Source organism: Acomys minous (assembly GCF_964271855.1).
Source record: "Acomys minous genome assembly, chromosome: 9".
Classification (NCBI taxonomy): domain Eukaryota; kingdom Metazoa; phylum Chordata; class Mammalia; order Rodentia; family Muridae; genus Acomys; species Acomys minous.
The window spans coordinates 63865876-63892658 of NC_140490.1; the positions used below are offsets into that span (position 1 = coordinate 63865876).

At 42.7% G+C, this 26783-nt stretch overlaps 1 protein-coding gene across 1 annotated transcript in view; it reads left to right on the forward strand.

Annotated features, from left to right (window-relative positions):
• The window catches only part of CDKAL1 (CDKAL1 threonylcarbamoyladenosine tRNA methylthiotransferase), a 543702-nt gene that overhangs the window by 487729 nt on the left and 29190 nt on the right, over positions 1-26783 (forward strand). The window contains exons 14-15 of the mRNA XM_084796106.1: positions 16201-16284; positions 19016-19180. Of these exons, the coding sequence (XP_084652232.1) occupies positions 16201-16284; positions 19016-19180 (249 nt within the window). The remainder of the gene's footprint in view (positions 1-16200; positions 16285-19015; positions 19181-26783) is intronic.

Below are 26783 nucleotides of genomic sequence, written 5' to 3' on the forward strand. Positions count from 1 at the left end.
TGAAGCATTGTGTTTACTTGCTTACCACAATCACGAGTACTTGTGGCAAGCTTCTTAAAACCAACATCTTTTGAAAAATTATCAGTAAGGTCCTTTTCTAACTAATACAGAGGGTACTATGGCCTTTGAAACTCTCCAACAGCAGCATGGCGTTCTAGGAAAACACAGGTAAACCACAGGTTTTCTTTTAAATTACCTGGTAGCCATATTTTTTAATGTGCCCCTTCTCCCCCTCCCTCTCTCTCTCTCTCTCTCTCTCTCTCTGTGTGTGTGTGTGTGTGTGTGTGTGTTCCTAAATTTATGAACATAACCTGTTTACTCTATATAATGTTGCTTCTGTGCATCTATTTTCAGGGCTGACCATTCAGCTTATGTTTGGGCAGTCATGTTGTTGAGACTTTATGGGTATAGCTTATGATACTTCTAGGGAACACAGTCTTGTTTCAAACTCCCTGTTCTGCCTCTTAAAATCTTCCTGCCTCCTCTTCTGCAATGATCCCCAAACCTTGGGTGCAGAAGTTGGGTTATAGATGTATCAGTTGGGACTCAGCTCTACAACTCTACCTATTGATTGGTTTTCCATATGATTTTCATCTATTGCAAAGAGAAGTTTTCTTGATGAGGGCTGAGAACTACACTTATTCAGCCAGCCCCTGGAGGAGGGTCCTCAGTAACTGGTGAACATATATGATTTAAGTTAGTATACCAAAAGAGGTATTTTAACAAGAAAGCAATCTAAAAACTAGTACTTGAGTATCCCAGGCTAATATCAATCTCCTTCTGTAGCAAAGAATGACCTTGGACGTTTGACCCTCCTACCTCCATGTCCGGAATGCTGGGATTACAAGCATGTGCTAGGACACCCCCTTTAGATGGTGCTGGGGATAGAACCCTGGACCTAGTGCATGGGAGGCAAGCACATGAGCCACATCTCAGCCTCATGTTGAGTTTTTTGTTTTTGTTTTAAACCAGTGAGTACTTTCCTTACAACACATTTCAGGCCAGGCACGGTGACGCACACCTTTAATCTCAGCACTCGGGAGCCAGAGGCTGGCAGATTGCTGTGAGTTCGAGGCCAGCCTGGTCTACAAAGTGAGTCCAGGACAGCCAAGGCTACACAGAGAAACCCTGTCTCGAAAAACAAACAACACATTTCAGTTTGGATTTGCTGCCTGTGCCATGCTTGGTGATGTTATGTAAATAGAATTCATTGTATTGAACAGAGGCTGTTGAGAGTAATTGATCGATTTACCACTTGATGAATATACCTGTCAGGAGCAAACCCATATTTAATTTAATGGATTAACTATTATGAGCCTTATGTCCGTGACCAAGTCACATTCTTTAAGGAGCCTTGGTTTTCTCATCTGGGTCCAGACTAAACGATTTATTTATTCTTCCCTTTCATCTATCCCACTCTGAATCCCAACTCTTGAGTAGAAAACTCCTGGCTAGCCAACCAGCTTCTCTGATTAAAGATTTGTAAAAGCAACTTCTACACCACGGTTGGAAAATGTCCAGGGTACCAACCACACCCACCCCTCCTTCCCTCTAAACACTCAAACCCTGAGCCCTGCACTACTGACCATGTGACTGATGGTGTCGCTCTCAGTGTTCATTTTGAAATGAGGACTCTGAACAAAGCTTGATAGCACGTTGGCAGGTAGTGACTCCAGATCACCAGTTTCCATAAACTCTCTCTCTCTCTCTCAAAGACAGACTTGTCCTTCTTTCTTTCTTTTGTTTACTTTGTTTTTCTTAGTTTATTGTGTCAATGAAACAAATTTCTACAGGTATCTTCCAAGAAGATGGCCTGTTTAGGAGCCCCTCAGAAGTAAGCCTGAGCACATTTGTGCCTTGTGAGTGCATGGCAAGAAATAACGCTGAGCATGCATGGACGCATTCATTCATTCGTTCATTCTTAGCTCTTCAATTCATTTTAACCATCTGTGAAAAAAAGGGATATTTGTAGCCCAATGTCTATTCTTTCAGCTAAGGAGGAGAAGAATTTTACATATATCTTGGATTACGTGTGTGTGTTGTGTGTGTTTAGAATTGATCTTTCAGCAACTAGGAACACTCACTGTCTTCTTACTGTTTCATAGACCCTCTAGCTAATATATAATACATAAGTAATAAATGACATTTGTTGTGTTGCATCTTGTATGTGACTAATAAGTCAAGTGCTAAAAATCTTATTTCTTTTATATTTAATGGCCATGTTGCTTATATAGTAGACCTAGTATCTGCTGTCGATACAGTCAGTTCCATCCGTGGACCCTGGAAACCACGGTTTTACCAAACTCTGAGTGTAGCATAAGGTTCTCCTGTGCATACCTTCCTATTGCATAGAAGTTCCTGTGGAGAAAGACTCTTTCTTTTTTTTTTTTTTTTTTATTAATTTATTCTTGTTACATCTCAATGGTTATCCCTTCCCTTGTATCCTCCCGTTCTTCCCTCCCTCCCATTTTCCCCTTACTCCCCTCCCCTATGACTGTTCCTGAGGGGGATTACCTCCCCCTCTATATGTTCATAGGGTATCAAGTCTCTTCTTGGTAACCTGCTGTCCTTCCTCTGAGTGCCATCAGGTCTCCCCCTCCAGGGGACGTGGTCAAAGGTGAGGCACCAGAGTATGTGAGAAAGTAATATCCCACTCTCCACTCTACTTTGGAGAGTGTTCCGTCCATTGGCTAGATCTGGGTAGGGGTTTAAGGTTTACCGCCTGTATTGTCCTTGGCTGGTGCCTTAGTTTGAGCGGGACCCCTATGCCCAAATCTGCCTATCATAATGTTCTAGTTGTAGGCTTCTAGGACCCTCTGGGTCCTTCTACTTTGCCTTTCTCCCATGATTCTCTCATCTAGAATCCCACTAGAATGTCCTCTCCTCTGTCTCAGTTTCCTGGTAAGTGAAGGCTTTCGTGGGACATGCCCCTTGGGCTAATATGCAGATATAAGTGAGTATATACCATTTGAGTCTTTCTGCTTCTGGGTTAACTCACTCATTATGATCATTTCTAGCTCAATCCATTTATCCACAAATTTCGGGAAGTCCTTGTTTTTAATAGCTGAATAGTATTCCATAGTGTATATGTACCACAGTTTCTTTATCCATTCTTCTATTGAGGGACACTTCGGCTGTTTCCATGTTCTGGCTATTATGAATAAGGCTGCTATGAACATGGTTGAGCAAATTTTCTTGTTGTGTGCTGGAGCATCTGTTGGATATATTCCAAGGAGTGGAATAGCTGGGTCTTGAGGAAGCCCTATTCCCATTTTTCTGAGATAGCACCAGATAGATTTCCAAAGTGGTTGTACTAGTTTGCATTCCCACCAGCAATGAAGGAGTGTTCCTCTCTCCCCACATCCTCGCCAGCATGTGGTGTCGCTTGAATTTTTGATCTTAGCCATTCTGATGGGTGTAAGATGGAATCTCAGAGTTGTTTTGATTTGCATTTCCCTGATGACTAAGGAGGTTGAGCATTTCTTTAAGTGTTTCTCAGCCATTTGATATTCCTCTGTTGAGAATTCTCTGTTTAGTTCCATGCCCCATTTCTCGATTGGGTTATTTGGTTTGGTGGTATTTAATTTCTTGAGTTCCTCACCTTGTACAAAACTCAAATCCAAGTGGATTAAAGACCTCAACATAAAACCAGAGACACTAAGTCACTTAGAAGAAAAAATGGGAAAGAGCTTGGAACATATTGGCACAGGAGACAACTTCCTGAACAGAACACCAACAGCCCAGACATTAATGTCAACAATTAATAAATGGGACCTCATGAGGCTGAGAAGCTTCTGTAAGGCAGGAGACACTGTAAAGAGAACAAAGCGACAGTCTACAGACTGGGAAAAGATCTTCACCAACCCTAAGTCTGACAAAGGTCTAATATCCAAAATATATAAGGAAAGACTCTTTCACAGCTGATTTCTGGAGAAGAACTTCAGCAATCATGGAGGGTTTGGAATGTTACTAGGCCAGAGCTTAATCATCTGAGGTAGTCTTCAGTGCCCTTACTGGCCTAACATCTTTGTGACCATTAAATAAATCCCATGAAATACAGAAACAAAATCCATGTTTTCACCAATCAAAAGTCTGATGATGTCCTGGGTGGTACAGAGCAGGAAGTCCCCAGACGGCATAATGCTACTCTGAGCCGAGTGTGCAATTTCAAGCTAGATTTTCAGACTGAGGTTTGCTATGTGTCACTGAAACTAGGGAGAAGAAAAACATAGAGCAAAGGGAACCACTGTACATTTACTTCTAAAAATTAGCATTTTTCAGCTAGCAATATAGCTCAGTGGGTAAGGGCACCTTCGGTCAAGTCTGATGACCTACCTGAGTTTGCTACTCCACAAAACCCACATGGTGGAAGAAGAAAACCAACTTCCACAAGTTCATATATGCACCACAGTACACATTGGCACATATATAAAAATTTAATTAATTAATTAAAATCTCATGGACATATCACATTTATAACAAAAAATGTTTTGTGAAAAAGTTATTTCTTGAATCATTTTATAGTATCTTTTCATCTTTCTGATGTATAATTGATAAATAAAATTACATATAGTCAAAGTATATAATGTATCTGTGAACCTTTATGAGATGTTTGTCAAAGAAATTTGCCTCAGACTTGCCAAATAATAAATGAAAGGGACCAATGGGAAGGATTATTAGGGTAGAGGTTGGCCAAGAGTTAAGATTTTAGGATTGAGTTTTGGGGGATGGGGGTCTAAAGAGATAAATGGCTCAGGGGTTAAGAGCACTTCCTACTCTTCCAGAGGACCCGAGTTCTCTTCCTGGCACCCATGCCATATGTTTCAGAAGCACCTGTACCACTAGTTACAAGGATATCTTGTGCTTTTAGCCTCCACAGGCACAACACACACACACACACACACACACACTATTAAAATACAAAACAAAACTAAATTAAAAGGTGTAGGGAACTCTATCCACATATCTCATGTGAGGCCACATAGTCACCTTAGTAAGATGTCATGGGTAGATTTTACTGCCAATATCTAGCCTTGAGTGCTAAGCATTTTTCCATGGTGCCTGAGCATAATTGCTCTTACCATGAGCGGAAAATGAGTAGATTTGATGTACTTGTGCCAAGTCTGACAAGGGGGAAGGATTTGTGTTAGTTCATTGGCAACATATATATTATGCTGTCCATCAGTACCACAGTTACACACACACACACTATAGGGCACAACCGGAATGAACTATCAAGCAGGTAGTTAGGCTTCTAAGGGTCTTCATATTCCAGGTCTCATGAGGGTAGGTGCAGGACTTACTTTGGAGCCATGTCAGATGGTCTCCTATCAAGCAGCTAGGTCAGTAGGTGAAACCAATTCTGGACTGAGGAGTGAGGCTTGGCCTCCAGCTAGGAAGAAACTACCAGGATTTGCCTTTGTGGCTGGGGTGGTCACAGGGCTGGAAGAAAGTGAGCCAGCCACTTGCAGGGAGAGGGGTCAGCGCTTTTGGCACAGTGGCTGTCATAGAATTGTCTGGAGTCTAGTTTCTGTGTCTTATGCCTTTTTCAGAGAAAGGACTTTGGAAGGACCTGTTTTTTCAAATTTTCTTCATATTTAGCTTATTTCCAAGTGAAAGGAATAAGTAATAGAGCCAGTGAGCTCCTCATAGCATTTAATCTGTATGCAAATATAGATAACTTTAAAAGCACAGACATTCTGCTTCAGAGGAGTGCTTTTTCCCTCTTGAATAAAATTAGCCCTGTTAATAAGCATAGCTAAACCAACGTTTTTCCATGTAGAGAATAATGTCTTTTTAAAACACTAAAATGTTTTTATAATCATTTCATAATTAGACACAAGTTCCTTTAAAAATAGATGTCACCATCTCTGTGAGTCCTTGAGTAGCTCAGGCAACTGTGAGCTGGCTTTGTGGTTGATGAGTGGGGGTGGGGGGGGTGCTCTCTGCTTGTTGTCTGAGCATCGCCTTTTCTGACACACATCCCTGTGCTGCATCCCTCTTTCATTAATGGTGCTGTGTGGTAAGGATGGTGTTAAAATTCAGTGTTATTGCTATTATCACTGCTGGCTGCCTTTAGTATATGTGAGCCTGGCTCTTTAATTCCAGCATCTGGCAAGCAAGAACACACAAGTGTGCATAAATAGTCAGGAAGGAGAGTGGTACCTAGAGATCCAGTACCGCACGCTCTGCCTGTTGTGAGTGATGAGTCAAAATGGAAAGGTTATCATTTTCATTAGCAGAGAACAAGACCGTGCTTTTCTCCAAGTGTAATTACAGCGGTTCACTGGCAACAGCACACTACAGTAATTAGTCTAAAGGTGTGTGTGAGGGCAGGCTTCTGCACAGACACTAGAAATATTATTCCACAGTTTAAGGTCACAGCCTTGTGTTTAACATGTTCCAGGCAGCTTAGGGGAAAGAAAGAAAGAAAGAAAGAAAAAAAAAACTAAACTTAATTTGACTGGAGCTAATGAAAGACATTTGACATTTCCCAGAGTCATACATTCAGAAGTCAGTCAAGTAGAAAAATTGTATTTTATTATCTACAATGAAAAAAAAAACTTAGCCACAGAAGTAGCATGTCATAATATTTTGTAGGGAAAACAGAGATAAAATTCAAGTTGATTAGGGCTGTGATATAAATTATTATAGCAATACAGTTTAATCTCCATTCTTTTTTTTAAAAACAAGTGTGGATAGAAAAAGTACTTTTGTTTTGTTTTTGAGGCAGGGGCTCACACTGTATCCTAGGCTGGCCTAGAACTCGGTGTGTAGCCATATGGCTTCAGACCTATGCCGAGCCACTCAAGTGCTGGACTCTCAGGAGTCTGTCTCCAAGCCCAGTGGACAAAAGCAATCCTTGGGCTCTTTCAGGAGAAGCTGTGAGATGACCCTTTCCCACCTTATAGCTTTTCAAGCCTAGATGTTTCTCTCACAGGTGTGTGCTTTTTACAAATTTTCCAAATTAACTCTGACCTTTGTGTGGGTTTGTGGCATTTTTATTCTGCTTGACAGTCACATTGAAATACTAAAGCTTATTATAAGCCAGAATTTGAAAATAGAAATTACATTGGTATTTTTTTTCCAAATGTACTTCTCAGGTTTTCTAAGTGTAACACAATCATGAAAAGAAGAAAAACAATATAGAAAACACTTCACATGCTCTGTACAGGTAAAGCCACACATGTTTTTAGGGACCCCTTGCCTTTTCTAATATAAAGAAGACTTGGTCCCATCTCTTAACAAGTTAAAGGCATTTGCCCAGATATTGAATTTAAATAATAGCTGCCTTTCTTCTCACAGTTGGTTTCAGTTTTTCTCTCTAGGTTCTTTGTATAGTATTGCAGGGTGGTATTTGGGAAGATATGGGGGAAACAGTGGCTCTGAGTGAGCATTCAGTCAGCAGCCAGATTCTGCGGGAAGCCACTGCTTTCTTAATGTCCTGTGCGTTTACGCATGCTCCCCAGCCATGTGGTTAGAGCCTGTCCTCCCTCTCAGCTTTAGCCCTTGGGAAATCTGGAGCTGAGGTGTGACACCACTGACACAGGCTCTGATGACGTAACAGGCTGAAAGCCGCACAAGAGCTGAGTTTGAAAAGCGTCCCTTTCTGTTTGTCCTCTGTGTGCTTCCATACCCAGGGCAAAGTCAGACACTGTGGAAAGATGGCCGGGAAGCTTGAGTTCTCCGCTTTAGTTATCAGTTGAACAGGAGGCACGAGAGTTGGCTGGATTCCAGGGCCTCTTTCTCATGGCCACTGCTGCTGTGCACATCATCCTGTCTTGGGAGACCCTGGATCCCCTCTCAGATCCAAGACTGCTAAGCACTCTCCATGTTCACAGTTTTTTCCCTCTGTCCAGAATACTGGCTGTAGTTTCTCTTTTCTGTCTTAGTTGCAGGATAGAGGGGAATGAAGTGGTGGAGGCAGGGGAGACTGCGAGTACACAGACTGATTCTGTCATCTCATCTCTCCAAGGCCTGGACCACTGCACCACACTGTCACAGGCAAGGACCGTGCTTCCCCGCGGCTCTTAGAGGTCCTCGTCATTCAGGGTCTTGTGAGAATCTCTGCACACTTGTGCTCACTTGATTTGATCACCAGTCTGTTAAGCAGATAGCTTTACAGGATGTTTTATAATTCACCTTTCACAGAGTGACCTTTTAAAGTTAGGTTAAGATGGGTTAAATGAAGGTTTGTGCATCCCAGGGGCGGGGATTGCTTTCCCCATTGCCATTTGATGAATACATGACAGAGTACACTTAGCAGATACATACCAAGACCAGGAGCCATTCTGGAAAGTCCATAGAGCTGAATTAAACAGCAAGTCCTTGATTCCAAGTTAGTACCAGGGTGTTTTCCTGGCAGAAATGTTGGAGAGCAAAGCTTTGGAAAGGGAAACTAAGTTACCCACAGAAACACCCAAGTGGGGACTTACCCTCCTGAACAAAACTCTTCAGCTCCAAGAGAGTCACACATTAAATAAATAAGCATTTTATGCAACTGACTGTAAAATTACATACTTACAAAACAAAAGGGACAAGTGACATCTTTCTGAGGATTTTTTAAGGGGGTTGTTAGAATTTTCGGCAGGCTGTAGGTCATGGGAAGCCTTTTGAGAGACGTAGAGTGCTCTTCGGTGGTCATTAAAGATCAAGTCATTAGTTTTAAGTGCAGAAGACAATGGCTGTCATGCCCAGAGCGTGCTCTGCATATGCTTACTGTGAGAAAAGAAAAGGCCTCAATTACACAGTTTCCTTTGCCAAATTCCCATGAAGCCTTGTGTTCATATCAGTTCCTAAGGACAAATCTAGAGTTAAAAATATATACATACATACGTATGTACGTACATGCAAACAAACTTTGGTGTAAAAAGCCTTTTGTTTAAGGTGTGTGTGTGTGTGTGTGTGTGTGTGTGTGTGTGTGTGTGTGTGTGTGTGTGTGTGTGTGTGTGTGTTCCTGATGAATCCAGAAGGGGGCATCAGATTCTCAAAAACAAGTTATAGTAGTTGTGAGCCATTTGATACAGGCTCTGGGAACCAAATCCCCAAGTCTTTCAAATATTGTATTTTTCCTCTCAGCTCTCTCTATTCTACCATCGCATAGAAAATAGTCCACTGACAGACAAGACACTCTGTAGCCTTGCTCTGCTCTGCTCTCCTACCCACATACATAGCATTCAGTGTGCTTTCAGGTTAGGTGTTATGGAGTTTCGTGGGTTGGTGGTGGTGGTGGTGGTGGTGGTGTTTTCACCACTCCTGGGTGCTGCTAAATCATATGCTCCGTCTGTGCAGCACCATGCCTTTCTTCCTGGAGAATGTCAAAGCTGTTCTGAAGCCGCCCTTTGAACATGCTATAGACTTGCCAGTGGCAGCTGAACTCTTTCTGCTGAGTCTGGTATTGTGCTGCCACTGGTAGAGTTTTGAAAACATGTTTTCCAGTCCCTTATGTGCTTACAGGATTTTGTTTGGTCACTTTACAGAATGATATGACCTTGCATTCCTGTGGGTGGCTCCAGCTTCTGGCAGCATTCTGTCACTGAAGGGGGGTAGCTGCAGAAGGCCAAATCTTCAGCAGAGTGTCATATGAGTGGACTTGTGACCTGGTGCCGGCCAAGGCCCAGTGCTCACTTTATCATTCTGGAAGATAAGCTCTGGTCCCATCTCATGGATCAGCCCTGCTGCTAGCAAAGTAGCTGGGAGGTATGTTCTGATGCACCTACGGAGGCCAGTGGCTTGACCCTCTTGCCAGATGCCCTCTTTTTATCTCTCAGGCGGAGCCTCCTAACTCTGCCGACAGAAGCACTCATGATAAGGCACATCACGCTGGTCACTGTAAATCTTGATGGATGAGTCTTTAATGAAGTTTGGGGGATGGATAAGGGATCACATTTAGAAAACTTAAAAAAAAATAAATAAATGCTTCCTCTAAAATGAGGTTTGTTGGCTGGAGTGTAACTCGAAGCAGAGCACTTACCAGCCCTATGCTCTGCCCTGAATTGCATGCCCAGCATTGAAAGATTGACTTAAAATTTTAAATAAAAGACATGGGGCTTCCAATACAGTTTGGCAAATCTGTAAGGTCTTTGTTGTTTCCAAAGCCGAGTGTGTCTTGGAAATGCCTTCAGCTTCTTACGGCTTCTGCAGTGACATGAGGCGGTCAGTTCTCCTCATGGTTGTGACCATGTCTTCATTAGTAAAAATCATGAAGGGGAGTTTTCTTATTTCTTACTGTAGCTTTTCCAGGTGGGGACGGACTGCAGCCGCTTTCTTCAGTGATGCTGAGTCCATAGCAGAGAGAGGTGCTTGCTGCTGGCCCTCTCCACATACTCCATTCCTGAGCCTTCTTGGCTAATGACAGTTAGAAGCTCAGCTACAAATAGTTCTGACTCATTACAATTCCAGCTGCCTACACTAACATGCAAAGTTCTGGGTTGGTTTGGATTTTGACTGATAAATGCATTTTACCGCTTTCATCCTTTGCATCTCCACATGATATACAGCATCCCAAAAATGTGACAGCAACTGGCCACATAATCCAACAAGCACAGAAAAGCAAAGAAAGTGCACGCCTCCGGTGTTCTCACAGTGCTAACGCTAGATGAGGTATAATTGCAGATTGCCTTAAGAATCATTGACAGCTACTTATCCTAAGTCACAAGCAACTCATACTGTGAGCTGTGTGTAAACATCCGTTTTCTCCAGAAGAATAAACACCCATGGAACCTGCTGCTTTCCAGTCTTTCCTTGATAAATGGAAGCTCACCAAAGAAATTGGAGGAGATTTCCTTGTGGTCTATTTGGATTGTTTTTAAAGAGATGTATTATAGCAGTATGCATTGCTTTTGGGGAAGTGAGCCCAGTCTTGTAAAAAAAAAAATCATCAGAGATCTCTCAGCCTTTGGCTAAGGAGACAATATTTTTAAATGGGTGGAAAGCTAGACAGCACATTGTGCGTACTTGGGCATTGGCACTGTAAGAGGGAGTGGAGAGTTTACTCTTTTTTTTTTTTTTTTTTTTATAATTGTTAGGTGGTCTGTTCAGTGCAGCTGTGTTTATGGTTTCTAAATGATAACTGCCTGAACACAGTGACAAGTCCCCACAAATGAGAATAGGACTTTGTTGGGGGAAAAAAATCATCCTGCCAATATGGGGTGTATTTACCAAGTAGCAACAGCAAAAGTAATTCCAGGCAGTTTTACAGCTGGTTTGATGGAGCAGACATTTTTGACAATGTTGGGTTTTGTTTTGTTTTTTTAAGTAATTGATTCTTTTAATGATACATTTCACAATGAAGTAAACTTGGAAATGACAATTGGGAGGGAACATAGTCACATTTCTTTTAACGGTTGTTTGGCTGACTTAACCTATGGTTATTAAAAGTGGCTGCATAAATTTGTAAATACAGGCCAAAAGCAAACATTGGTTGCTTTTTAAAATACATTTTTGTTATACAACCCATATTTCTTTCCATAGCTCTTCAGAGATCCACCTTTCTTCCCCACCCTCTTCCAATTTTGTGTGTGTTTTTTTTTTAATTACCCACTGAGTCTGCTTCATGCTGCCCATATTTATATTCATGGGTATAAGGCCATCCACTGGAGCAGGGTTGACCTGCCTGGGACTGCACTTTTTTTTTCTTTTTTAAGATTCTTGTATTTCATGTATATTAGCACTCTGTTTGCATGCACATCTACTTGTCAGAAGAGAGTATTGAGTCCCATTATAGATGGTTGTAAGCCACTATATGGTTGTAAGCCATTATATGGTTGCTGAGAACTGAACCTAAGGCCTCTGGAAGAGTAACTAGTTCTCTCTCTTCTTCTTCTTCTTCTTCTTCTTCTTCTTCTTCTTCTTCTTCTTCTTCTTCTTCTTCTTCTTCTTCTCTCCTTCTCTCTCTCTCCCTCCCTCCCTCCCCCATCAAAACTTGACTTTATTGGAGGAAAATAGCTTTAGCAAATGCGAAAGTGTTTTGTTTTGTTGTTATTGTTGTTGTTGATTCTTCATGTGAAATGTGTTCTTTCATGGGGAGAAAACAAAAGTATAGGAAATGCGTGTTTTGAGAAGAGTTCTGGGTAGCATCTCACAAAGTTTCCAGCCATCTTAGTGAGGAGAGGAAGACTGATCTCAGTGTGGTTACTGACTGGAGTGCTCAGTAACTCCAGCTGATTTTCAAATTGGGAGGTAAATTATTGGCAACGAGTTCATCAAATTTAGATCTGTCTAGAACAGGAACATTAATGAAATCAAGAACATCCCTGACCCTGCACATCTGGAGAAGCCTGGAGTTAGGTACTGCATGGCCCAAGCCATCAGCCAGTGCGCCAGGAGCCTGGACTTCACACAGCCATCATCCAGGGGGGTACCTTGCCAGTTACTGGGAACAGAAGAACCAAGAACTTCTTTAATATGAGATTCCAAGCGACTCTGGAGATCGTCAGGTGGCGTGTATGCTCGGCTTCGTAAGGGAGAACACAGCAGGTCAGATTCTTCACTTCTTCCACCGACTCAGCCACCACCGGCTCTTACTGCTCTCTGGATCGAGACCAAAAGTCTCTACATGTAGCCAAGGGAACTCTCCATGCACACAGCGCCACCATCTTCAACAAAACCGTAACCAGTTCTCTTAACCGCTGAGCCATCTCTCCAGCCCTCAGGGACTACACTCTTACAGAAAATGGACTCTCCTTTCTCCATAAGGAATTGACTGTTGGTAGCTCCTCGGATATGGGTGCTTGTGAGCCCCTCCCCTTCTCCATTCTAGAATGTTAAGCAGCTTGATCTTGTACCAGACTTGTACAGACAGTCACAGTTGCTTGAGTTCATGAGGTCAGCAGCCTTATCATGTCCAGAAGACACTGTTTTGTACTATTCTCCCACCTCTGGCTCTGTGCTATGCCATCACAGGTCTGGTTGGAAGTGGAGGGGAGGGCAGGCAATAGATGTCTTATTTGTGACTGAGCACTCCACTGACACTAGTTCTCTATACTTTAACCAGCTGTGAGTTTCTGCTTTAACTACCATTTATAGCACAAAGAAACTTTTCTGATGAGGTCTGAGAGCTGCACAAATCTAGGGGTATAAAGACACTAGTATAGGGGTATAGGGACATAGTTTGAGACTATGTCCATTTAGCAGAATAATAGTTGTAAATTCAGCCCCTGTGAACTCCCAAGACCATGGATTCTTGGTCAAATTAACAATCCCAGGCAAGTGTTTCCTCCTGTAGAATGGGCCTTAAATTCATAAAAAAAGAAATTTCTTTTATAACATTTGTGCCACTATTGCACCTGTGGGCACATCTTGCCGTCCCTGTCATTCTTGCTTACAGAATTCACAGCTGAACAAAACTGTCAACGGCTTTATCTCCTGGCAGCCTATAGAGAACCTTCTAGTACTATGAAGCTAGGCAGCAGGGCACTAGCTTCCTGGTCAGTACCAATGTGTTTTCTCATTGTCCTGTGACCAAAGTGTGTTTAGCAATAGGGCTTTACTCTTAAATTCAAGTGGCACAACCAAGAGCAGTGGCACTGGCCTGTGTTGTTTTGGGAGTCTCCAGGACATCTCTCAAGGGGAGGTATCATGCATATGGCACTGGCTATGACTTATAGGAGTATCTTAGTTAGGGTTTCTATTACTGTGGTTAAAACAAACAAACAAACAAAAACATCATGGCTAGATCAGCTTGACTCCATCGAAATGGCTTCAAAGTTCCTTCGAGGAGTAGGCACTCTGGCTGCTCAGGCCCGAGGGCCTATGGGCCAAGGCAAAGACTTGATGCTCTCCATGGCTTCTGGAGGAACAGACCATTGGGCTGGAGAGGAGGTCATGATAGTGACACAGAAGGGTCTGGATCCATATAATATGCTTCCTCCAAAGGCAGCTTCGGGCACCGAGGAAGACCAACGAGCCAATAGTGGGCTGTATCTGTGAAAAAGACAACCATACTGTCATGTGGGTTTGGCTGCACAAAGGCAAGAGTCAGCGATGGCCAAACTATGGAACTCATTACAAGCTGGTGCCTCACCAACTGGCCTACTGCGCACCTGCGTAAACTTCAGAATGTGATGAGAAGTTTCTCTCTAATAAAGACTAGCCATTGTACTGGCTCTGCCCTCCACAAAAAATAAATAAAAACAAAAATAAAAAAGTCTATGGCCAGAAACAATTGGAAGAGAAAAGGGCTTATTTCACTGTACAACTTGTAAGTCCAACTCATGAAAGTCAGGGCAGTAACTTAAGGCCGTAAACCTGCAGGAAGGAACTGATGAAGAGACTACAGAGGAGTGTTGCTTACTGCCTTGCTCCCATGGTTTGTTTGCTCAGCCTGCCATTTTTTTTCCCCTCAAGACAGGGTTTCTCTTGAAAGGTAGCCTTGGCTGTCCTGGACTCTTTGTAGACCAGGCTGGGCTCGAACTCACAGCAGTACACCTGCCTCTGCCACCCAGAGTGCTGGGATTACAGGCATGTGCCCCCACACCCCACTTCAGCCTGCTTCCTATACACTCAGGACCACCTGCCCAGGGCTGGCACCACCCACAGTGAGGAAGCCTATGCACACCAATCATCAATCAAGAAAATGCCCCACAGGCTTTTCTACACACTAGCCTGGTTGGGGCATTTTCTCAACTGAGGTTACTTCTTCTCAAGTGACTCTAGGCTCTGTCAGGTTGGCAAAATCTATCCAGTGTGGGAAGGAACATTATTTCCGGTGTAGGGTAACTCCAGTTAAACTCATTATCTGAGAGAGAGAGAGAGAGAGAGAGAGAGAGAGAGAGAGAGAGAGAGAGAAAGAGAGAGAGAGAGAGAGAGAGAGAGAGAGAGAGAGAGAGAGAGAGAGGCTTATAAGTACATACAGCTTTCTCAACCATCTTCAGTATTAGTCATCCACTTGCCTCCTTTGCCCTTCCCTCACATTCCTCTCTCCATCTAGCCCTTCCTCCCTTCTGGTCCCCTTCACATCATCTGTGGTCCACTATCCTTCTGACCTTAAGGTCCTTCCCTCCTCCCTGCCAAGGCCCTCTCTGGTCCTCTGGAACTCTACAGATACTCCCAATTAAACACACAATCTAAAGTTCCACTTATAAGAACAGCAAGTGACATTTGTCTTTCTGGGTCTGATATTGGTTATCTCACTCAATATAATATTTTCTAGGTCTATCTATTGATCTTCAAATTTCATAATTTCATTTTTGCTCTTTAAAATATAATACTGACATGGAATTGTAGCTATAACAAAAAGACACTTGCTACAACAGAAAAAATATATAAGTAAATGTTTATGCAAATTAGTCATTATTTCAGAATTGTATGGAACATGTACAACACTGAGGTATAAAGATCTCCCAATTAGTTTTGTTTTCTAAATTACATGTATATTTTAAAATTCATGTATGAGCCAGGAGTGATAGTGCAGGCCTTTAATCCAACACTGAGGGAGGCAGAGGCAGGTAGGTCTTTGTGAGTTCAAGGTCAACCTGGGCTACAAAGGGAGTACAAGACAGCCACAGATACACACAGAGAGACCCTGTCTCATGAAAAAAAAAGTTCACATGTGTGTTTGGGGGTATAGGCACATGAGTGAGTTCATGTGCACCTGGAGACCAAAGAGCGAATCAGGTCCCCAGGAACTAGAGCTCCAGGCAGTTGTAAACCATCCAGTGTGGGTGCCAGCCTCAAACCTGGGTCTCCTGGAGAAGCTCTGTGTACACTTAATCACTGAACCATCGCTACAGCCCCTAATGACTACTTTTGGGTGCATTTTCTTTAGTGGTATATCCCTTATAACTCAAATTAATGTTTATTACTATTCTACCATATTGCCAAAATATTTTGCTGCATTTGGATTAGAAGCAGCTTGTTCTGGCGTGTTGTACAAGTTTGTTGCAAGTAACAAAGTGATATTTGGATCCTGGTGTATTTTAGAAGCTCTTGTTATATCTTATGTGAAAGATATCTGATCAAGTTGTTTCATAGTCATAAAAAAAAAACAACAAGGGTTTGTGCTATGCTAATTTTAATTCCTGCATAGTTAATGGTCTTCAAGAGATTTGAATGAGTTATGCACAGTGCTGTGTGATAGGCAGCTGACCATCTGCAGCCTACTTCAAATTCAGGAAGCAGTTCCAGGACACTGGATGGGCTGATACTTGTTTTCAGATTCTTGCTTCTTTATCCTTGTCTCTTCTTCTCCTCACCGCACAGATTGGTGAAAGACAGCAAGTGCTAGTAACAGAGGAATCCTTTGACTCCAAGTTCTACGTTGCACACAATCGGTTCTATGAGCAGGTAAGATGCACTCCAGTGCTCACTTCTTCTCTAAAGTGGGATGAGTTCTGAAAGTTCAGGCAAAAGGGACAAGAGGAGGAAAGGCTTGAATGAGTGAAGGGAGCCAGGCTAGCAGGCTAACCGTGCATTCTCAGAGGGAACCCGCTTCACAGGGCCTTCATGGAGAGAGTAATTGTCACTGAGTATGCTTGAGGCCTTACAAGCCGAGGACAGGACAGCCTTAGGCTTCTGGGAGTCGGGAACCAAGAAGCTAACAATAGAGAGGGGAAATTCTCTTCAGAAAGCAGGAAGAGTATATGCACCAAGCACATCAGCATGAATTGCTAAGTGTTCCCTCCCACTGGCAGGGAAGGCAGTCTGGCAAGAAGGTCGCCCCTGGTGACCCTCACCCTCTCAAGGCCTCCACAGTGCTTCCTCAGTCTGAGTGGAATCCAAAGGGTAGACCTTTTCTCTTCTGTTCCCAGCCATTTTAGCAAAATAGATTTTTTTTTTTTAATTACAAAAACTAAATGAAACCAAAAATATCAGCCCAGTAACCAAACACAGCCATGATGGAAGGGTGCTTAGACCTGACTTCTGTCAGCACCTGAGCCTCACTTCCACAGCACAGGGAAACCATGTCAGAAGTGACTCACAGAGTGTTTCCTGGATGGACCAAGGAGGACAAATGGGAAATGTGTCCTAGGAGACACTCTGAGTGGCGTGGGATGGCCACAGATGGTTCTGAGCCCATCCTATTAATTTTCTTTAAAGTCAAATGGGGTTTTCTATACTTAACGTTCTTTCTCATCAGATGAGAAGTGGATTTTTTTTTTCTCTTTCTCCTGTTCATGACTGGAATTGGAATTTGGGGATTAAGTACTATGTGGGCACTCCAGATAAGGCTGGCCAAGGAAAACGACTACTCGAGGTAGAAAGCAGTGAAGAGGCCTCCCTACTGCTTATCACACGAAATACTATCAAACTGGGCAGCAGGTCCTAGGTTGGACCCCTCCAGACCCAAGTAGACACACTTGCTGGATACCCAGAGAAGACTGAAACTGAGGACAGAGCCGCCCTGGGCCTCACCTTTAAAGTAAACCTCTTCCTGTTCCCATCTCAGGAAGAGCCACTCTCTCATGCTAGCCAACCATCTGCTCAGCCCTGGGGAGAGCCCCAATGTATTCGGTCGCCTGTTCCCTCTCCTGTCTGTTGCCATCTGGGTTTGTGCCTCAGCAGGGAACCTTTTCCCTTCATTTTAAAGGCAATGGCATGCCTCATTAGCTGTTTCCTCCAGTGGAAGGCAGTTGGGTTTCTTCCAATTATTAAAACCCAAGGGCGGGGGCAACAGGAAACACTGAGCCCTTCATTCAGGTCAAGGCAGCAGATCAAGAAAGCTTATATTCCCTAGGAATGGCACAAAAATGTCTATGTACAGTTTGGACTAGGGATTTTCTTACTTTATGAAAATTCATTTAAAGGGCCTGATACTAATGCTCCTTCGGTTATCCTGCTTGCCATGAGTCAGGCACCCTCCAGGTGACCTTTCCCTGTCCTTTGATGAAGCTGAGTGTGCAGTGATCATAAAAACCAACCTCAAGAACCAACACCTCGTGTGGCTTCTCAGGGACATGGCTATTAACTGCCGGCCCTTCCCTGACCTCTTTTCTCCCCCTGTCTCTATAATTAAGCCTTTGAATGAAGCCATAGCTTTTATTTTTCTAAATAAGATTGTGTCAAAATATTGAAGTATTGCTGGTTTAGAACTGGCCTGTTTGTGTTGGACCCTGACTTGAAGAGGTTGGCAAGTAAGTACAGGACTAAAGCCGAGGTGTGAGGGGATAGAAATGCATACAAACTACCTTTAAGTCCCCACCAAGAGGAGAGACACTTGCTGAGGTCTCTTTCTAGAAAAAGCCACTTGACTGTTCCCTGTGAGCCAGCCAGTGTAGCCTTCAGAGTGGCTGCTTATGTACAGAGATTGATTGGCTCAGGAGACTAACAACAAAAGGCATGAATGGCAACAATTAGCCAAAGGAGACATTTAGGCAAACGCCAATGTGCTATTGCTAAAAGAGTTGCTTAGAAATGACCTTCTTCCTACCCTTTTGAGCGCGCATGCGCACAAGTACACACACACACACACACACACACACACATGCTTTCATTTGCAGCATCTACTAAACCATTTTTTTTCTGGCAGCTAACTTGGGAGGTATTGGAAGTATGAGACTTTCATAATTTTTTTCTGCTTACCAGGGTACTGGGATTGCAGGCATGCACCACCGTGCCCAGCATACTTTCATCATTTTTGAATACGTTTTCTTCATTATGCATGACAGGCAAGGGCAAGGCCTGTCCAGAAGTGGTTGGCTGCCTGTTGGGAATTTCCCAGGCTTCCTGTCATTGTGCTTTAGGGCAGCTGGCATCTGGTGATGGAAGCAGTGGGGCTGTAGCCCTTCGGCTCCTCCCAGAAAAGCCTTACCACTCTCCAGGGCTCCAAATCCTTGCGCAGCCAGGAAATAGAGTTGGCTGTAATGGGATCCCAGAGCATCTGAATGAAGTGTGGACACAGATGACAGTGGCAAATCACTTTTCATTCTTCATGGTGACAAACACACCATCCTAATGTGAGATGTTAATGACGGGGAGAGAGGGGTGGGGAGCAAGAAGCCTTCCTCTGCTATTTTTCTATAACCTAGAACTACTGTAAAATAAGGCTGATGTTAAAAACTCTAATTTCTGTTTTAAGGTTTTAGTGCCAAAGAACCCTGTGTTCATGGGGAAAATGGTTGAAGTAGACATTTATGAATCAGGAAAACACTTTTTGAAAGGACAGCCAGTATCAGACACCAAAGTCTATACACCATCTATCAGCAAGCCACTGGCCAAGGGAGAAGTGTCGGGTTTGACAAAGGTAAGTCTGCGATCACTTACCAGTCCCCCTTTTTAAGGACGTGCAAGGCTTTGCTCCTTGCTCTCTGACAGAGGAGATCTGGATGTACAGGGGCGCCTTTGCTGATGACTAGACTTTTGCTTCTATGCTCATAAAGGAAATAGACTACTTCCTTTTCCATGCCACAGGCAGAAGGCAAAAAGCCAATCACAGGTAAGAGATGTCACTCCAAGGGCGAACAGATCTGGTTCTGTATCATTGGCCCTGAAGGGAAGGCCATGAGGACCACAGGAATTCCTGCGGACAAAGCTGCTTATAACACAGTTGAAGCCTACAGGTGGCCGGACGCACACTAAGCTGTGGCGTACGTGTGCTTGTAGCACCTCGTACTAGCATGAGCTGGGTGTATACTTGGGTCCCCCAGAGTGAAAATTAAACTTTTTTTTTCATTCTATAAAAAAGTAACCTGGCCTGTGTTTTATACCTTGGTAAATATGGCTGTTTGCCAACCTTTCTCACACATTTCATTGAGCTACAGTTGTAAACCCTGATGGAGTGTGAAATGAAAATGTGTATCACATTTCTAAGCATCATTTGATGTCCTTTCTTCAACACAATTGTTAAACATCCCCCTCCCACAAAAGTATATAGCAATGAGTTCGGATACAGAAAAAAAGATAACTGATACTTACCGCCCATGCAATTCCTAGATCATTTTCCTCTGGAGTTCTTACTTCAAATGAATGGTAAAGACGTCTTAATTAAAACAACAGAAGTACAGCTTTATTTCAGTAATAGTGGCAAGCTGGTTACCTCTACCTCTGTCTTTACTGGTGATGCTGAACTCAGATCCAGCAAGAATGGTACCTTGTCTGTGCTTGGCTGTTATACAGGAGGGTACCCACATATGCTGTCTGGCCCACAGCAGAGGGGCCAGATTAGTATGAATCAAAACCATGCCATCTTTCTTCTTTTAGGTATACACACTGTAGAATTATTATCATCATTATTATTGTCATCAGAGTGTGTGTGTGTGTGTGTGTGTGTGTGTGTGTGTGTGTGTGTGTGTACACACGTATGTGGAGGTCAGAGGATAACTTTGGGCAATTGGTTCTCTTCTTCCACTGTGAAATCCAGGAATTAAACCCAGATTATTAGGGATGTACAGCAAATACTTTCCTCGACTGAGCTATCTCATACCAGTATCTTATTTTATTTAATGTTATTTTATTTTGAGACAGCGTCTCAGGTACACTAGATTAGTCTTGAACTCATTTTGTAGCTGAAGGTGACCTCGAACTCCTAATCCTTCTGCCTTTACCTCCCAAGTGCTAGGATTATAGGCATATACCAGTATACCCAGTCTGAGTCTACCACCTTGTTAAAACTTGATAAATAAAATCACTAATGTTTGTTTGAAGCTTGAGAGGTATTTTAGTTTTATTTTTGTTTTTATTTTGTATACTCTTATTTGGGAGTTGGAGAGAATGGCCTGGAAGCAACAGTAGTCTAGCATTGCAATTAGATGTCTAGAATACTTGGATTATTTAAGTTTATTATTTCAAGAAAAGTAGCTAACCTGTAGAGTTGCCTTAAGAGGTTATTTTTCTTTATCTGCCATTCTGGGTCTTGAACTCATGGCCTCACGTATGTCAGGAAACTCCTCTATCACTGTGCTATTTCTCCAGCCCTATGAGGTTTATTATCAGTAATTGTAGTTGAAAGAATTTTACAACCAAAGTTGACCCTGTCTGGTTTAGTTCTCACAGTTGTATCTCTTATAAGGGCTCGTGTTCTCACACCTTCTTCTTTACTAGCAATCCATGACCAAGAGAAAGCAGGCCCTTCTACTGTTCTTACACATCTGTGCTTTCTAAAAGTCCAGCTACTAGCCCGCCTTTGCCCAGGACAGGACAGAGGGTCATGTGGCTCCCGGCTCCCCGGGCTTAGAGAAATGGAATCTTCTACGTGCATGAAACTGCAGGGAAGGATCCCAATGGGGTCCTGTTAAGGGAAACATCATGCAGCTCATCCTTGCATCATTGTTTTTCTTTTATTCTTTATTTATACTTTTCCGTCTTCTAACATATGCTCAACATGCCAGGACCAGAAGGCTTTGCTAGTGAATTTGTTCTCTTATTACTCTGTGTTCTTTAATGGGAGAACTAAAGCAAGCAGGAAGGGAGCATAGTAGTTAAGGGCCTTTCCAGCAGCCAGTGAACGTTACAACCACATCTCAGGCACATTGAGCTCCTTGACAGCAGTAAAGGCTCTGGAATTTGTTTGGGGAAGCATCTAGCTCTGTGTGGTTGGAGTTTGAGCACAGGGACCTTGGTTTACACCTGGCTCTACCAGTACACCCTGGATCTAATCTGCTCAGAGCTGTAGCTTTACCTATTAAGTGGGAGTGAAACAGCCACCTTGTGCAGTGTTGATAAAAGAATAAATTCAGTCCTGCTGGTAAGTTTCCTTACACCAATTACACATGGTTTTTATCTTCTCCCCAATATTGTGAAGAGACTTCAGGAAAAACATCTCCGTTTTGTTGATGTTGTTGATTATTTTAGCCATAATAATGGGATCTTGTTGTCTTTGGCAGGGTTGGGCATTTCTGCTGGGATGATGTCAGAGAGCCAATGCTAACAGAATTTGTAACTATCTGAACTTCCTAGGCTTTTTCTTAGGTTTTTTTTTTCTAGAATAATCATTTCCTACACACTTTGTAAAGAAACCTAAACAAAACAGGAATAGCATGATGCCTGCAGTCTCAACACTGGGGAGGTGTGGCAGAAGGATCAGGAGGTCAAGGGCGTCCTCAGCTGTACAACTAAGACCCATCTCAAAAACCAGAAGGTGTGGGGAGACAAGCCCAAAGCATCAGAATCAAGTTACTGTGCCAAGAGTTATTTTCAATAATAAATGCCTTCCCCTAATTGATAATTTCATGGTCATCATGGCTGCATGAGTTTGTGTGCATGGGGGTGCAGGTGCCTGAGGAAGCCCAACGTGAGCACTGGATCCCCTGTGAGCTACCTAGTATGGGTGCTAGAACCCAAACTCAAGTTTTCTGAAAAGGCAGGAAGTGTTCTTAACTGCTAAGCCATCTCTCTGGCCATGTTTTAGATGTTTAGCCCTGTGCTTTGGGATTATTCCATTGCATGTCAGGCCCCACTGACATCTTCCACTAGAGCTGGTGAGAGGGACAGCTGTTTAGGGACACAGTCTAGGTCAGGGGGTAAGAGGTCTGCACTATAGGGTTCTATTCTTTAATTGACTTGTTGGCCCTCTGTATATCACCGGGCTATCCAAACCCTGGTTGCCTCACATCCAACATGGTGATGTACAGTAAGGACTAAAGACCCTCCTGTCTCTACTAATCAGTGATTTTAAAAAATCTCATTTGACAGAGGAGGCTTAATCTTACTTTGTGGAAGAACTTAGAATTCCCTAAATATTAATAAAAATCAAGAACTTTGATGACTTTAAATGATGATTAGATCCCCTGGGCATGGTGAAAAGAGGAACTGTAGTAGAGTTGGTGTCTCTAAGAAATTAAATTTTCTTGGAAAAGAACAGAGAGAAACCTCTTTCTCTCTCCTCCTCATCCTTCTTTGAGGCACTGGGAATTGGACCTGGGGCCTCCTATATATGATGCAAAGTTTCAGTCACCTTTATAAATTTTATTTGAGACAAGGTCTTGATCCATCGCGGAGTCCGGCCTGCCCCATTCTGCTTCAGCTCCCTCAGAAGCGAGGCTTATAGGTGTCCACGATCAAGACAGTTAGCAATGTCGTAGGCTGTCGATCCTCCTCTTTCCAGCTTTATTAAAGATGTGGAGGAGGAGAGAAATGTAAAGAGACACAATTACCCTGACTATTTTTAGGGAAGATGGGAGTCAAATGCCACCCACAACTTAAGAAATAGGCTGAGGAAGTATGGTTAATTTAGAAAATGTTAGGAAATAATTTAAGTGAAGGTATCTGAACTCTGAGACTAATGTAAATCAAATGAAGCCCAGACTGACCTTTTCTGTAGAACAGCTATGCCAGGGGACTTTGATCTTGTGGCGGAGGAAAGGATGGTATTCTAAGGAAAGGATGTATTCTAAGACAATCATTCTTCACTGCGGTTGGTCCCCATGCTCGCAGTGCTAGCATTATCTCTGAACTGTGAAAGAACACAAATCCTATACTCACCCCCTCCCCAGCCTCCTAAGTCAGAAACTCTGAAAGTGATTCACTGAAGTATTTTTAGGGGTGTGGAGTTGTTTTGTCTTGCCCTGGTTTTTGAGATCAGGCCACATTGTGTAATCTAGCTGGTCTGGAATTCACTGTGTACCCAGAACTGGCCCAGAACTCACAGCACTTCTTTTTCAAGAACTAGGATGTACCAGCATGATGCATGCTTTAAATTTTCATTTTTTTACCATTCCATATGCATATATATAAACGTATAAAACATTGCCTATGTTGTACCTATAATATTATCTCCTTCCTCTAAACATCTTCTTTCCAAAGAGTTACCTTCCTACAATCATACAGTTCACTCCTTTGCATTTATTTAGGGTTGCTTGCATGAGCATAAATAGGAACTATTTATTTGAGCAAGGACAACTTATCAGTGCCCACATTAGTGAGGAATATGCTCCTTAGGAAGGGATGGGGCCTAATGAACCCCTTCCTCATAAATATGAAATACTGACTGCCCAGTCTCTTACAAATAGCCAGTACTGCAATATGCCATGTCCAAGAAAGAAAGCCACAGCTCTTCTTCTGTCTTCCCTGCAGTGGAAAGCATGGTAAAGATGTCCTACTAGGGCTGGGTACTCAACTGTCATTTATTCTCAGTACTTTGACTAGTTGTGAGTCTCTGCATTAATCATCCCTCGTTACAAACAGATGCTTCTCTGACCAAAGCTGAGAATAACACTAATCTCTGAATATAAATAGAAATGTTTAGAAGGCAGTTGAGCACCATGTTCATTAGCAAAACAACAACTATAGGTCATGCCCCTACCCTTTAAGGCCTATGACCTCCCAAACCATTGGTTGTTTTTGATGTTGTTGTTTAACTAGGCTCAAAATACCAGACATGAATTTTTTCCCTGCCTCAAATAATCACAAGTTGTTGGTTACTGCCTCAGTCGTGCCACTGTTGCACCAGTGAGCACATCTTGCCTAGTTGGTTGGTATCATAGATCACAGGGTCTGTAGCTGGATAAGGCCATTAATGACTTTTCTCCTCCAGCAGCCTACTTAGCACCTTCCGGTACTGTGAAAGCTAGCCAGCAGGGAAGACTCTTCCAGTTCAGTTCAAGATGTCTCTAGGACCTGAAACCAAACTACATGGTGTCTTCAGCAATAGGGTCTTGTCTAGTTCCAGTGGGTAATTAAGGGTCTGTATTTTGGGGGGAGGTATCTAGGTCCTTTCTGGTGAACAATTCAACTCATAGTATAATATCCCTTACCTTGTACTGAGTCTGGAAGCAGCATTATGCACGCTTGGAAGGAACCACCCTTCAGAGTATTTTGATTATATTTTAAGATACAATAGCTTACAAAAGAGTAGTTTTTATATGGTTTTTTAATGTCTCCTTAATTTTGGTTAAACCTTCTACTCCCTTCTTTCCTCTACCTTCTACTATCTCTGCTTAAACCTTTCCAGCTGTAGTGGTCCTTGTCTCTACATTCATATCATATGTGTTCTACCTACATAATCTTTTTTCTTTTCTTTTCTTTTTGCAAGCTTCTTGGTGACACTTCTACATTAAACTTTAAGACCTACTTCCCAAGAAAATAGTTCTCAAGCTAGAGAGGAGTATCTGATACCAAAAGGAAACAATTGTGATATTTTAATGTAATCATACACAGCTTTCCTCATGCCACGTGTAGAAACTGCAGGTGGACATCAAAAAGAAACCTTTGGGCATGGTGGCATCCACTTGTAATCCCAAAACTTTGGAAGTGATACAAGAGGATCACTGTAAATTTAAGGGCAGCCTGGGCTACACAGGGAGATCCTGACACAAGCAACAAGGAAAGTGGAAACATATGGGTAGACAAGCATAGTGAGGTGTGCAACTCTACAAACATTTGATAGAGTGAAAAATTATCTGTGATTCATCATCCAAGAGTGGGGTCAGGGTTTGCTTTAAAAGCCATATTAAAATCTGCTTAGAGGGAATTTCAAGCACATCTAACAATAGCAGAGCATTATCACCCCACATTCCCACCATTACCCACCTTGGACTGTTATCACCTTGTAGCCAATCTTACAGTGTCTGTGTTACTAAGTGTCCATCTATCTCGTACCCTTATTATTTGTAAGGAAATTCTATTTGTCATTTTATGTAGAATCATATCAGTAAGCAACTTTAAAGAGGAAGACCTTTTTAGGGCCTAACTTTTCTTTTGTCATCCTGGGACAGAGTATAGTATAGCCCAGGTGGCAACTGGCCAAGGTTGAACATGAGCTCTGAGTCCTGATCCCCCAGGCTCCGCCTCTGGATTTTCTGGAATTTCAGTTATGTGTGCCTTCAGCACCTCATTTTACTTAGTGCTAGGAATTGACTTCAGAGCCTCTGGTATGCTAGGCCCTTTATCCCACTAAGCTATATCCCCAGCACTGAAAAAATCCTTTTAAAAACATAATGCTGTTCCATTATAAAAATCTCAAAATAATGATCCTTCTTTACCAATGACTAAGTTCTCTGTGCCTTCTGCCACAGTCTCAAGGCAACATTTAGGGGGTGATTATCATGGCCCAAGGGGCATGCTAAGTATTTACAGATATTCATATCATCACACCATCATGATAAGATATGCTACCATCCAGATTTTACAGGTAAGGAACCAAAACATCAGTAGAGTAATAAATAACTTAGAGTCATGAAATGAGAAAAACAAGGTGGAGGAAAACAGGAGCCACTTTTTCCATCAGGTCTTACCAATTTCAAGACCAACATAAAATCTGTGTGGCTAGAGAGATGACGGCTCAGTGGTTAAAAACACTGGCTGCTCTTTGAGAGAACCCATTCCAGAGTTTCAATTCCCAGCACCATGTAGCAGATCATAACGATCAGCAACTACAGCACCAGGCTGTCCGACATCCCCTTTGGTCCTCTGTAGGTACCAGGCATACACCTAGTGCATAGACATATATGCAGGCAAAACAGCATACACATATTTTTTTAATTTGCAATTTAGCCAGGCCTGGTGGCACAGGCCTATAATCCCAACTACAAAGGAGGCTGAGACAAGAGGACCATATGCTGAAGGCCTGCCTGGGTTATGTAGTATGTTCAGGGCCAGCCTGGACAACTTACTAAGCTCCTATCTGAAAAAATTAAAATAAGGCTAAAGGTGTAGCTCTGTGATAGAGCACTTATCTCCCATGCAGAAGGTCCTGGTTTAAGTGTCTAGCAATGGATGGATGGATGGATGGATGGATGGATGGATGGATGGATGAAAGATAAGTGGATGATGGATAGATGGATATAAGAAAGGAAAGAGGAAAAAAAGAAGGAAGGAGAAAGGAAATGGAAATGAATAAATTTCCGATTACAACAATTTTAATAGTGTCACATTGTTCTGCAGCCAGTTTCCAGGGCTCCCTTTAATGTTCT